General features: G+C 34.2%; 2 protein-coding genes across 11 annotated transcripts in view; one reads left to right on the forward strand and one right to left on the reverse strand.

Moving 5' to 3' along the window:
• Window positions 1-13,845, reverse strand: part of LOC134840648 (uncharacterized) — a 74,263-nt gene that overhangs the window by 17,585 nt on the left and 42,833 nt on the right. For 5 of the 10 annotated variants that reach the window (XM_063856604.1, XM_063856609.1, XM_063856608.1 and 2 more), the window contains exon 2: window positions 8,695-10,265. In XM_063856604.1, the coding sequence (XP_063712674.1) occupies window positions 8,695-9,699 (1,005 nt within the window). In that variant the 5' untranslated portion in view covers window positions 9,700-10,265. Of the gene's footprint in view, window positions 1-8,694; window positions 10,266-10,824; window positions 11,231-13,845 lie in introns of those variants that run through there. The other 5 variants (XM_063856611.1, XM_063856602.1, XM_063856606.1 and 2 more) reach the window with 5 other exon arrangements.
• Window positions 1-13,845, forward strand: part of LOC134840652 (pre-mRNA-splicing factor ISY1 homolog) — a 360,405-nt gene that overhangs the window by 10,606 nt on the left and 335,954 nt on the right. The gene's annotated exons all lie outside the window — the stretch shown is intronic.

Genomic DNA, 13,845 nt, shown 5'->3' on the forward strand with positions numbered 1-13,845 from the left:
TCCCCTTAGTTTTTAGAAGAGTAGAATGTGGGGGAGACGCCCAAGATTAATCTTTTAAAAATATATACATTTGCAATAACATTTGTAATTGCAATACATATGTTGAGGTAATCTAACTAGTCGATAAGCATTGAACAAGTTCATAGTTCATTCTCATTCGCAAAAAATCAAAGATAAAATCCGTTGATTAGCAAGTATCACAAGTTAATAGGACTGAAACAATTGCCAAAATTCTTGTTGAATAGCTCATTTTACTAGCTTTTTCTACATACTCCTTCTAAAAAATCTTAACAGCCTAAAAAAATATTAAGAAAATTTTAAAAATACTCGCAAAAACATTTTTTTTCAGTGAAAAAAGCAAAATTGAAAAACATATCGCAATAGAAAAACGCAGGAAAAATACCAGTAGTGTTCAATCTACCAAGTTTTTGGGTTTTTGTTTGCACTATTTTTGAAAAAAAGACGGTTTATTTATGCTTGGGTGGTTTTTTCTCCGACAAAGTTCTACTTTTTTACTAACAAGTTTAGACGGAGTTTTTTAATACATTCCAAAAATTATTTCAAGTTGTCCTGAGCTCAAATTTAGCTGAAAAAATATTTTCGTACAGTTGTGGGTGTTTAAAGATTGCCAATTTGGGACAATTAAGGCCAGATATATTTCATGCTATTAACGCGCAGGCGGAAATTTTTTCCGTCTAAGAAATAGTAGCAAATTTGGTTGAGGCAGGCTCTTTGGTCTGTTTAACTTATTACTATATGGAACATATATCTTTTTGTACCTTACAAAGTGGGGATGATTTTCAAAAAAAGCCTCAAGTAAAAATTTTGAAACTTTTGCTTTTTTTTGAAAATTTCATGAATTGTTTTAATTCAAGTTACTGCATAGAAACTAAAATGCAGTCGGAACATTCAGGGTTTTTCTCTGATATGAGCAGTCTTGTCTGTTTGTTGCTTCTAGCTTACACAAAATGTGAAGCAAGTACAGTTTAGGTTGTGCTTCTTTATGCGGTTGCTGATACGTTAAAGTAAACCCGTAAACAACTTGAGTGAGGTATCATAATTATTTTTTTCCAGCCGCAATTTCGGTCTAAGAAGTTCTCGAAAGTGAGATTAACTATAGTCTAATTATGGACTCATAATTGAAAAATAAGGAAGATTTTTGTATTCGGGTGTGTTTTAGTTTAATTACTAGAAAAATGTATTGAACTAAGTCGAGTGATATACTAAATTGAAGATTTTTTAGTGATGATTCAGTGTCGAGAAAACACCAATTTTAGTTTTTTAATTTTATTTGAAATTCGAGCGAATAAATTGAGCGACCAGGCTTACAACAGATTATTTATGCAAGAATTAAGCTCTGAAATCTTGAATTAAAGCAATTAAAATTAATTTTATTTTTATTTTTTTTTCGATTTTCAACTTTTCTACATAAGTTTATTTTCAAAATGCCAATTTTACTATGGCTTACTAAGTTTCTGTTTCAAGACTCAATTTTGCGAGAGAATAAAAGGTGAGCAAGGTACACGACTCAATCTGCTTCTTCCTGTTTCAGCAATGTTAAGGCGAATGGCCTGGTTTTTTAGGCTGAATTTCTTTTTTCAGGCTGCCCAAGAACGCTAGTAAAAATAAGAAAAGACTAAAAAAAGTTTTGAAGCAAGGTTTTTTTCAATCAAACAGTTTTGCAGGAACATAAAACTGGTTGAATAATTCTGAGCTCCTTGCTTCCCTAAAAGTCATCATTTGCACCTGAAGCAGATTTTCAAAATGAATCCAACTGAAACTCAACTATTGCAGGAAAAAATTTTACGGTGCGTTTTTTTCTATTTAACGCAAATTAATTTTGACAGAAAGCAAAATAACTGGTTAAATTGCACATAATATTGTAACCAAAACAATTGAACTTGAAACAAAATCAAAAAACAAAAAAAGCGGAAAAATTCAAATCAAAAATCAGCTTTCCGCTTAGAATTTCTGGTTTCTATCAGGAAACAGGTAAGAATCTGAAAACTGGAATAGGTAAGAATCTGAAACCTGAACGGTAATAAAAACATAATTAACATAAAACTGAATATCAATAGTTGTTTGAGGGAAGCGAAATCGGGTGGAACAATTTTTATGCTAAGCTGTAGTTCCTTCCCAACTCGTGAGTTGGTCAGAATAATAATAGATACAAGGTTGACTTGTAAAAAAAATAGCAGGCTTTGCGTTGATATTACGGTCAAATCCAAAAGAAAATCTTAAATAATTTACTATCCCGTAAGGCAGAGAAACAGAGAGTTGCTGAAACAAGTGTTAGACAAAATTCGTACCATGCAATTTGAATATACAGTATTGATATTCAAACTGGGTTGATATTAGACAAAAAAAGATGAAAAAATCTTGTTTAGAGTTTTTGCAGATTTCTTTGTTAAGTTTGGTTCGAGTTATTTTCCACAAAAATGATCATTTTTGACTTTTTTTCAGGTTCAATTCCTGATAAAAACTATTTTACCCGCTCAATTCCTGATAAAACTATATCACACCCTTTTATATAATCCCACAAAAATTAGGATTGAAATGATCTGCAAAAATTGGCGCAGGACGTTTCAAAAATTGTTTTTGAACTAAAGACAAGAACTTTATTTAGTAAAATTGACATTTTTTGGCTATCAAAAAAAACTTTTAATTTTTTTTAAACAAAAATGAGAAACTGTAACATGTATTTTGAATTTTTTAGCTACCCATGGGACTCACTATGACATAATTGCATCAGCGGGAATTTTTATTTTTGGCGTCATTTTTATTTGCCGGAATTTAGCAAAATGAATTGCACCAAACCATGTCAGCCAGCTAAATTCAGGCCCAAATATTTACCAAAAACCAATCAGTTTTGGCTTTTTTCTTGACAAAAAATTACTGATGCAATTATGTCATAGTGATTCCCTTGGGTAGCTCAAAAACGCATCCAGGGTTCTCTCAAGTGGGGTAGAATTTCAAGTTTTGGTCAATTTCTTCAAAATGTTTTTAGATCAATGATTTTGATTTTTCAAGCTCTCCCAAATCATTAGAAAGATCCAGCTTTTATCAAATTTCCTGTGCCTCAGCCTACTTTTTGAAAAAAAATCAGGTAAAAAAAACGTTTTTAGGCACGTCTTGAAAAGCAGATTTAGCAGATTTTGGTACATATTAGTATATTTCGCCTTTGAAAAATTTTTAGTGAAGCAGTCAGCCGAAAACGAAATATTTCTCAAAATATTTCAAAATAGACAAAACAGTCCTGGATCCTCAGAGACAGCGTCTTCCCCCCTAATCTGCTACGGTCGCCAAGATTGTTGAAATCACTTTTGTTTAAAACTAATCCAAGTAGAGAAAAACGTGTTTCAGTTTTCAAATTTTAATCGTTTTGTCAGGATAAATTAACTCAGCTTTATACGCCATAGATTAAAATGTTTAGTTGCCACAAACTATTCAATGCCCAAAACGCAACCGAAACTGTTTTTAGAACTCTAAATTTGTTTAAGCTTGAATTTACATAGAGTTCAATTTTTATTTTTTGCTTCTTTTAATTTCTAACTCTGTAGCATAAGACTAGTTCATCAAACCGTTTTCCTTAAAATAAATTGTGACCCTTAATAAATTGAATTTAGCGTTCTGCTATTAAACCTCTTTTGCTACTGTGCCATTTTGTTCAGTGCTCAACCTTACCGGATTGACCGAAAATTTTTATCATACAGTTTCCATATATGAAAAACTTTTTGCCATACATTTTCATACAATTTCATAGGTACACAAAAGTTTATGTAATCTCTAAGATAAGCAATTTTCCATATATGAAAAATGTATGATAGATGTTGTTCCATACACAAAAAACTTGATTTTTTTTTCAAAATCTTATTTCTGAAAAATTTTGGGTTCTGTTTATAAACTAACGCAGCTGACAAAGACCTTGGCTTACTCAAAGCATTAAAGGTTGAATGGTCTTGCCTTTACAAAGCATGGAAAATGACCAGGATTTCTTTAGAGCTGTCTGTCACAAGCGATATAACGTAAGTAACAAATTTATAAATTTTTGCAAAGTTTTTCAACGATGATTATTTAAAAATTTGAAATTTTAGTTTATCAGACATTGATCCAGGTATAAAAAAAAACACCAAACAAAAAATATAGGAGTTTTCAACGTTTTTGAATAAAAGTTTAGCGAAAAGGAAAAAAAATCCAATAATAATATAGGATATATATCCAGGACTACGTTATGCACCCAAAAAATAAATTTTGCATGCAACAAGTTTTTGGAAAACGCCTGTTAACGTTCAAAATTCATTTTGCGGTTGAAAAAAAACGAAAAAAAAATTTAGGGTAATTCTGAAAGTTTTTGTGTCTCCACAAAAAATGATAGTCTTACCTCGGTTTTTTTATCAGATGACTGTTTTATTAGAATCAAACAGCCATAGAAATTAGTTTATATCTTTTACCAACCATTTTTCGAAATTGTCTGAAAACTTTATGGCAAGCATTTTTCGTTACATTTGATGTATGGAATTGTATGATAAGCGTTTTCGGAACATGGAGGTCAACCCGGGTTCATAAATTTTGTTACTTCTATGGATAGTAAAGGAAATCTGAACCATTTTTGGACCTCTTCGTTTAGCGGCTCAGCTTAGACGTTTTAAACAACGATGAGGTCAGATGCGAAAGTCTGATAAACTGAATAAAAATCAAACAAAAGCTGATTTTTTTTATACCGAAGCTCCTTTCGACAAAAATTTTGAATTGCTTAAGTTCTGATTTAAATTATCCAAAAAAACGTAAAATTTTAAGCAGGGTTTATCTAATCCTGGGTGGAATTTGTTTAACATGATGCAGATGCAACTTGCTTAAAGTTTCAGTTGAGTTTTTATGGTGTAATTTGTTTTGAGAAATTCTGTTCAAAAATTTTAGCCCAATAACGACAATTTTAAAATTTTTTATTGTTCCGACTTTCGATACGAAAGTAACGGAATATTTGTGCTCGGGGTGGGTTTTTTTTTCTTCAGACAAATTTCGACTTTTTAACTAGCCATTTTTGATTGAATTTGATAGAATTTTTTCAAATCATTCAAAAGGTATTGTTATCCTGAGCTTAAAATTGAAAAGATCATTTCTCGTATCATTTCAGACCTGTGATCATTTTTCGTAAAGTTGTGAGGGTTTGAAGATTGCCATTTTGGCCATTTTGACCAATTTGGGACAATTAACGCGCGATATAATTCGCGCTATTAACACGTAAGCGGAGATTTAATCCGTCTTAGAAATCGTTCCAAATTAGTTGGAAGAAGCTTATTTGCCATAATTGATTCGTTACAAGGAGCGAGATCTATCTTTTTGTACTTTATATGGCGTGTGGGGTGATGATTTTTATAAAAATTTTCAAATTTTAGAAAAAAAAATTTTTCATTTCATTTTATTTCTTTTAATTTTTTATGTTATTACTGCTGCTCCATAAACCTTAAAAGGCAGTCGGAACATTCAGGGCTTCGCCCTGATACGAGCAGTTTTGTTTAATATAAAATTTTCGGCTAATTCCTTAAAAGTTGGCTTCTTACATAGTTCAAGAGAGTTTAAGGCTGACACAATTTTAAAAAAAATTGCATTGGAAAATTATTTTTGTTTGATAGACAAAAGTGTCATTTTTATTAATTAAAACACCCATTTTTTTTAATAACTTTTGATCAATTTGCGCAATTTTTTTTAATTATACACTCATTAAATTTTGTTTCCTTTATAAGTTTGTCAGTACTTGACAGGGATTATTCTTCGGCGTAAAAGCCAAAAATTATCATTTTTTGGGTAAATACTGCGACCTGAAATTAGCTAAATATGTTTCACCTTATTAATTCTGCTAAAACTCTAACCATCGTTTGTATAAAATTAATCCAATTTGAGAAAAACGCGTTTCATTTCTCATGTTTTTATTTGTGTTGTCTGGATAATTTAAAGCAGCACTAAATGTCATAGACTAAACTGTTTAGTTACCACATATTATTTAATGTCCGAAAGGTAACCAACATAGCATGTTCATGTTTATCGAGGGCATAGAAATACTTTCTGCCTTCCTCGCAGTACGATATACATTATACGTAAGTTGAAAGAAGTTTTCCGTAGGTTTTTTTTCACTATGTTCTTGCCTTGCAAGGCATCTAAGAGCATATCACACTTTTTTTGTTGTTGCCAGGATTTATAAAAATTGAACAAAAAAGAGGGAAAAAATGTTTCAGAAGCGTTAAATTTTTCACATGAATTTTAACTTGGTATTGATATACATTCTGAGCAAGCTTGTATTCTATTCAATTAACAATTCGCGAAAGTAAAATTTAGAAAAATAATAGGAGTGCATTGTGCGAATTTTTTCAAAAAACTAAAGAATTGACTGTTAATACATTTGTCAATGTAAAACCATTATCAAATTTTCGTTACGGCCACCAAAATTTGATTTTGGGTTTGTTTTTTTTTCTTATGAAAAATTAGCCTCAAATAAAGTTCAATTGGAACCGAGTCATCGACAACCTTTAGATCATAATTCAGTTGATTACAGAAAACTTCAAAACATTTTCACGGTCGAGAAAAACAGCTCAAGCTGTTTAAAATTTTTCATTTTAGCTTTTTCATCAAATATAGAGTGAACAATTTAGCTTCTGAAAAGAGTTGAAACAATTCTTTTTTTTTCAGATTTTTGGTTTAACATATCAGTTTTTCTCGCGGATCTCTCTTCGTGCAATATAGAGTGGTCATAGAGTATTCAGCTCGTCTTTTTCTCTCCGTTTTTTGCTCAAATTTAGAATCAACAAGAATAATTTCATCTTACGATCACCTTGTTAGCCGGCTAATATTCGTTTTATATTTTTTGTAGGTTCCATTTAATAGCGATACTTTATGATAAGAAACAAAAAATATCTGAAGTTCTTCAGCTCGTAAAAACATGTATAGCAAACCAAGGTGTACCACGGAAACTTTACCTGGACCAAGGGTCCAGCTTTACGCCAAAGCGGTTAAAACAACTTGAAAGGCCGAAACTTATGGAATCTTTTACAATGTTGAACGGTTTATTGGGATTCTGAAAAAAAATAGCCTTAGCGTATGCGTAAAACTTTTTTTATGCAAAACAAACACTATTCGTGAGTCGTAACACCAGCAGATATATAGGGGCGGGGGTGCGGTGGTCGGGATTCGACTGTTGACCTAAAGGGTCTTATCTTCTTTGTACTATTTTGAGACATCCATTTTTGGCTGATGGACTCCTAAAATTTTTCTCTTAAGATAACTGAATTTTTTTTGTACCCCCATTAAAACGATCAAAGTAACCATATTTGCCTTAAACTTTTATCAGATCCCGACAAAACACAATTTTGTTGTCAGATTTGTTAAAATTACTTCAATGGATATGTTTCAGGCCAACATGTTTTCATGTATAAATAAAAATTCAGTCCAAGAGATAAGTTTTGTAAAGTTAATTAGGATATGAAATTAACGTTGATTTTTTTACTACTCGAAATTTCAATTTTATTCAAAAAACGAGACCAAGAGCTGTTGTGAAACTCAAGAGAACTTAATTAAAAACAAAACTGAAAGACAAGCAAGAAAGATTTGAAATTAGAATAGAAAAAAGACATTTCTTTATTGTTTTATTGAGCAATAGAAATTTATTGTTTTATGACATTTTGAAGATATAAATTTTACAAAATTTCTTTTGTAGTTTCTGTATTGGAGCTTCTGTTGCTCTTTTTAAATAATTGCGATTCAAAATTCGTAGCAAAAAAAAAACGGAAATAAACGAAATAAGAGTTTAGACATTGCTAAGTGGTTTGATAAGTGCATGTAGAAATGATGTTGAGAGTCTACCCGTGCCAATTAGAAAACGTCGGATTAAAAATAAAATAAAAAGAAAAGTGACGCAGAATGGTAAAATTGCCTAATTTGCTAGTCTTTGTATTTTTAAACTCGGTTTTCTTTCAGAGAAAACTGTTTATGTTGGTTGGCACAAAACTTAATAAGGTAATCTTTTGAAAGAAACTATTGTATCGATCAATGCAAAAAGATTTTAACAACAACTTTTGTAGACTGGACATTGTCAATGCTGCTCACAAGTACATCTTTAATGGTCCTCCCGTAATTAAGATACTATCTTTTAAGAAACAAAATCTTTTTGAAAAATGCTTTTAAAAAATGATAGACATAGAATTCATGTAGATGAGAATCGAAGGATTAGCATTCTTTCATAAACTCCATTTAAGGCAGTGCATGGGAACCATTTTCGGAGCATGGAGGTCAACCAGGAAGAGATAGTTTCAAAAGATTGGAGGACAGACAGACAATTGGCATCGTAGCAATCGGTGGTTGAAACATTTTGAACAACCGTACTTATAAATCATTGGATCATAATTAATCTCAAAAAAGAAGAAAATCTAGAACTTCTAGCTAGACAATTTTTTGAGGTACTTTGAGACTTTAGATCAAAAAAACTTTCAGGTCACATCTATTAAAATTCATAGGAGTTGTAAACTTACAGAGTTTTTCCTTTTTAAATTTTCTTCTTAGATTAGAGCAATTTATTGGCTGTGAATTTAATTTTCATTGCTTTGGGCATTAGCTCGACTTCACTTATGTGACATGACCAAATTTGTTTGAAAGTGTCCTAAAAACTAAAGTGTACCAAATAAAACGGAAATCGGTTTTACTCACGGCACAGTTAAAGCAGACGGCGCCGACTGTGTAGTCGGGATCCGATTTGCCTGGCACTCGGCAATCGTACCTCGCGAGAGACGCCACGAAGTGCCCGTAGAAATTCACACTGGCCTTGTAGTCGCTTGTCGTTAAATAAGTCAGCACCGCCTCGCAATTTGACTCAGTTATGAGAGGGGTGCTATTACTCCCTGAATGTGGTGCCAAAATATGCTGCAAAGTTAGCAATGTGTCTCGTGGTCGCATACACTGGTTGTAAAGCGTGAAATTTTGAGGAAAAGCCTCTTCTATTAAAATATTGTAATAACCACAAAATGGTAGCCGTAACTTGCTCAGTAAATCTTCAAGTGGTAAACTTGAATTTTCATCTGAGTTTTCGTGAGTTGTTGTTTCATTTTTTCTGAACAGATTTTTGCAGGTTGATTTTACAGACCATATGTGCGACTCGTTTATTTCCTTATTTGTAAATGCATAATCAATTTCAGGAGTGAACAGAATACCCCATTGATGTTTGTTCTGCTCGTCTTTTTCAGGGATAACAGCACTGTATCCGGGAAGGCCACAAATTTCTTTCTCAGGTTCTCCGTGGGCTAAATACTTGAAGTATTCGTACCAATTTTGAGTATTTTCGCCCGCTTGTGTTTTTGGACAGCTGGTATTCTGTTTTTTCTGCAGTTCATTCAATCCAGACCTTTGAACCAACTGACCATATAATTTATTACATTCTCTTCCATCTGGCTTTAATTTTGTTTTCACTTTTGGCATATTTTCGATTTGGGATATTCTTGCAGATGATGAAATGATTTCGGGTTGGTCTGATTCGGAGTTTTGGGTTCTCGATGACTTGGACAATACTTTTTGGCGCCCAATTGCAGCGGAACAGGGCTGCAGAATGAGACTAGTTATGAGCAGGTAGTTTATTATAACGAGTTTGACTCTGTTGATAAAATGGGGGTAGTTAAGCAAAGTGTAAACCGAATCGGAGACATCGCTCACCAAATGCATAATTAGCTATCTGCTCTAGCAACCCGCAAGTGACCTGAAACTTTGACCTCCAGGCAGCAGCGACTGAACTTAACTGACCTTGACAACTGATCCTGACTGGTCGTGAACGATGTGTGAACGAGAAGTGATTTAATAGTGATGGAACTTTCCAGTGAAAAAGTGTGAAATAAGTGGAGGTGCAAAAACTGCGGGTCGCCAATTGCGTCAGCATGGCACAACGCCTGAAAGATGGAGCTCATCCACAGAAGAACCTCAATTAATAACTAAGTATAACCAATCTAATCAACTGGGTAAATTAACTAAACCAAAAAGCGAAATCAAACGGAGGAATTGTAGACAGTTATAGACAAGTAATATGTAATTGCCGCTAAAAAGAATTTCACTTATGTTTAAATACTTGAAATAAAAATAATGTTCGCAGGTTATTCGATTGGTAAATTTTGAGGTCAGTTTTTTGACGAGGCAGATCGGCGATTAAGCTAGCAGTTGGAATGAAGTTGGTTTTGTCGAACCTCCAACGCGTGTTTTTTTTGTGCAATTCAGCTTAAGTTATCGTCCATTTTCTGCTAAAACACAAACACAAAATTTTTTAAAAAAAACTAAGGAAAATATATGATAACTCATTTGAAATTATTAGCCCTAATGTTTTCTAGAAGAAAGAAACTAGCATTTCAGTTCGAACTGAAAAGCCACACAACCATTTCAGAGACGTTAAAATGGTAACGAAATACGAAAATTGTTGGCTATGTCTCAAAATGGGAAATCCGGCCTATGAATGAATAATTAGAGGCCAAACGAGTGGGACTGAAAAAAGCTAGCACCGGCCGTAACGATTAGAGAAATCACCGGGCGGGGTTCTAAGCACGCTCCATTTCAATCTGGGAAAATGACAAACTAGTGGAATTAAAGGGGACCAAACGCGGCACTTTCATAGAACGAGCGGCTAAAATCGGAAGAGCTAAAATTTTTGTTAGCGGAGCCAAATTGCGGAAAAAATACCCGCTGCGAAACAAGTTAGGCTGCAACTAGCACCAATTGGAATTAAAGTGAAAGAAAAGCTTATTTAAATGATTGAAAAAATGAAGGAAAATCGAAAAAGGGATAATGTGTAAAAAACGGAGTAACTGTTAAGCATTCACCACCACCACCCCTGTAGCCGGTCCTGTCCTGTCCTGTCCTCTGCGTGCTGCTCTGGCTGAAGTGCGTGTATATTGTACCAAAATCCAGAAACACAAATACAAATCCGAGAGAGCGGCGGGAGCGTGTTGGGCTTTGAAAGCAGCTAAATACTGAGAATAAAATAGCCCGCAAATAAAACAGGAATGAACGGCTATTAGCATTGGGCGCATTCGCAATGGAAAATCAGGCACGCTAAGGAAAGGGAAAATAAAGAAAGAATAGTAGAGAGGAAAATGGAGGGGGGGGGGTTGTTAAATAGTATCTGCGTTTGGTAGCAGCAGTGGGTTCGCTCGTTTGGCGGCCCATAGAGGGATTTCAACATGATTGGTGTATTACATTTTCCTGCTTTCCCTTCTAATCCCCTTGCGACGCGGGAAAAGTACCGGGCTCCAACTCGCGTCCGGCCGCCGCGCTCTCAACAAAGCAGAGCAGAGGCACAAATGGAAGGGACCAGCAATAGCAAAGCGAAAACTTGATAACACCGACAAAAGACCTTGCTATAACGGTAGTTTTTTACTGAATCAAACTTTCAAAACATACATTACCGCGTTAGTATGAGTTATAAGCAGTAACATTTTAACCTAAATTATCTGTATTTCTAACAAGTGCCTTTTTCAATCACCCAATGGTTTTTTTCCCGGCTGTCACTTTTAATTAAAATGTTTTTATTTTGAAAAAAAGGAGACAGCTGAATGTTTTTTCAACTGTCTGCCATAAAATTGTTCTGTTTTCCGACCGCATGCTCTGTTCGTAAGCACACACGGCCTGGCACGGGTACAAATTGAAAATTATTCTGGTCTAAGTTGGTGGACGTAAAAATAAGTGGCGCATTTTAATAAGCATACTAATAAAAGGTAATACAGTCGCTAGGCACTTGAATTTTGCCCTCAAAGTTAAGAGCACGTACTTAACCCACCTATCTCTAACCCTACAGTGAAAATAGCCCGAGCGTATTTTCAGCTCCATAAATTTTTATAACCCCATACAAATCGATTGCCTTTTGCCATTATACTGTTTGGATAACCCACTCCGCCCAAATTACCAACAAAACAGGAGAAGAACAAAGCGTGACCTCGTTTTTTAAACTCAAACATTGCTATGCTATTTCAAATAACCTGAAGAACAAACTTAAACGCGCAAGTCTTTGAAGGACGAAAATTGATTTGAGGCTTGGTGGGAAAAAATCTCCTAGGATTATCGAGACAAGTTTTGAGTTACATGTTATGAGGGTTTAGGCTAAATGAGAAAATCGGTTGAGTGGGGGCTTAGAAGCAGAGGGGAGGTCAGGGTATGGAGGGAAGAGAAGGGAAGGGAAGAGAAGGGAAGCAGAAGCAGAAGCAGGGTACTAGAATTACAGCCCAAATCTGAGCAGAATGAAAGCGGAATGAAAGGGGAGGTGCTTATTTAGGCTGCTGTACCCCCCGTTGCTTTCTTTCTTTTTTGTTATTATTACGATGAACAGCATCAAATAACATTATTATATCTATATGGTCCACCCGCCCATCTATGCCTTTCAGATAGGGGATAAATTGGACTCCGGCCGATAGTAATAAATTAATGATGGTGGGCAATTGAAAATCGGTTGGGCCCTAAACCAGATTTGATGCGTTTTATTTCAATATTACACCACCGTATGGTCCAGACATGATTGAATGGGGTAGAGCGGCTTTGATATGATGATAAACTGCTCCCAAAACTCATTTTACCAACTTCCCAAATTTAATCAAAACAGCGGAAAATGTTTCCACAAATTTGCCCTATAGCCGGAAATAAGCCAGAAAACACGATTATGGGACTGCTTAATAGAAACATGATGGCTGATGGCATGTTTTGTGCCACATAACTGAAAATATCACTAAATAACCAAATGTGATCACTTCCTCAAAATATCCGGGTTATATCCCAGTAAACGTTGGAAAACCAGTTGAATTATAAATAGCTGAATCAATAATTATGACACAAAGGGAAACCACCGCACAATAATTTCTCCTTTTGCAAAAACAAATTGCATTAATTGTAATGACAAACAGCATTTGCAGACAGCTTTCCTTCATCTCTCATCTTGTGATAACACCACTAATTTTTTACTGTTGTTTGAGAACGAATCAAAACTACAATAGAACAAGAGTGCTCGTATCAGGGCGAAGCCGTGAATGTTCCGACTGCCTTTTAAGGTTTATGGAGCAGTAATAACATTAAAAATTTAAATGTAAGAAAAAAATAAAATGAAAATTTTTTTTTCTGAAATTTGAAATTTTTTAATGAAAATCATCCACCCACACGCCATACAAAACACAAAAGGATAAATTTTGCTCCTTGTAACAAACCAATTATGGCGAATAAGCTTCTTTTAACCAATTTGGAACGATTTCTAAGACGGATTAACTCTCCGCTTACGCGTTAATAGCGCGAAATATATCGTGCGTTAATTGTCCCAAATTGGCCAAAATGGCAATTTTTAAACACCCATAACTTTACGAAAAATGATCACAAGTGAAATATTTTTTCAAATTTGAGCTCAAGACAACAATACCTTTCGATTGATACAAAAAAATTCCGTCAAAAATGGCTAGTTAAAAAGTCGAAATTTGTCTGAAGAAAAAAAAACCCAACCCGAGCACAAATATTCCGTTACTTTCGTATCGAAAGTCGGAACAACAAGACTGCTCGTATCAGGGCAAAGCCCTGAATGTTCCGACTGCCTTTTAATGTTTATGGAGCAGTAATAACATAAACAACATAAAAAAATTAAATGAAATAAAATAAAATGAAATTTTTCTTTCTAAAATTTGAAAATTTTTGTATAAAAATCATCCCCCCTCACGCCATATAAAGTACAAAACAATAGATTTCGCTCCTTGTAACGAAAGAATTATGGCAAAAAAGCGTCTTTCAACCAATTTGGAACGATTTCTAAGACGGATTAACTCTCCGCTTACGCGTTAATAGCGCGAATTATATCGCGCG

This window comes from Symsagittifera roscoffensis, chromosome 2 (assembly GCF_963678635.1).
Source record: "Symsagittifera roscoffensis chromosome 2, txSymRosc1.1, whole genome shotgun sequence".
Classification (NCBI taxonomy): Eukaryota; Metazoa; Xenacoelomorpha; order Acoela; family Convolutidae; genus Symsagittifera; species Symsagittifera roscoffensis.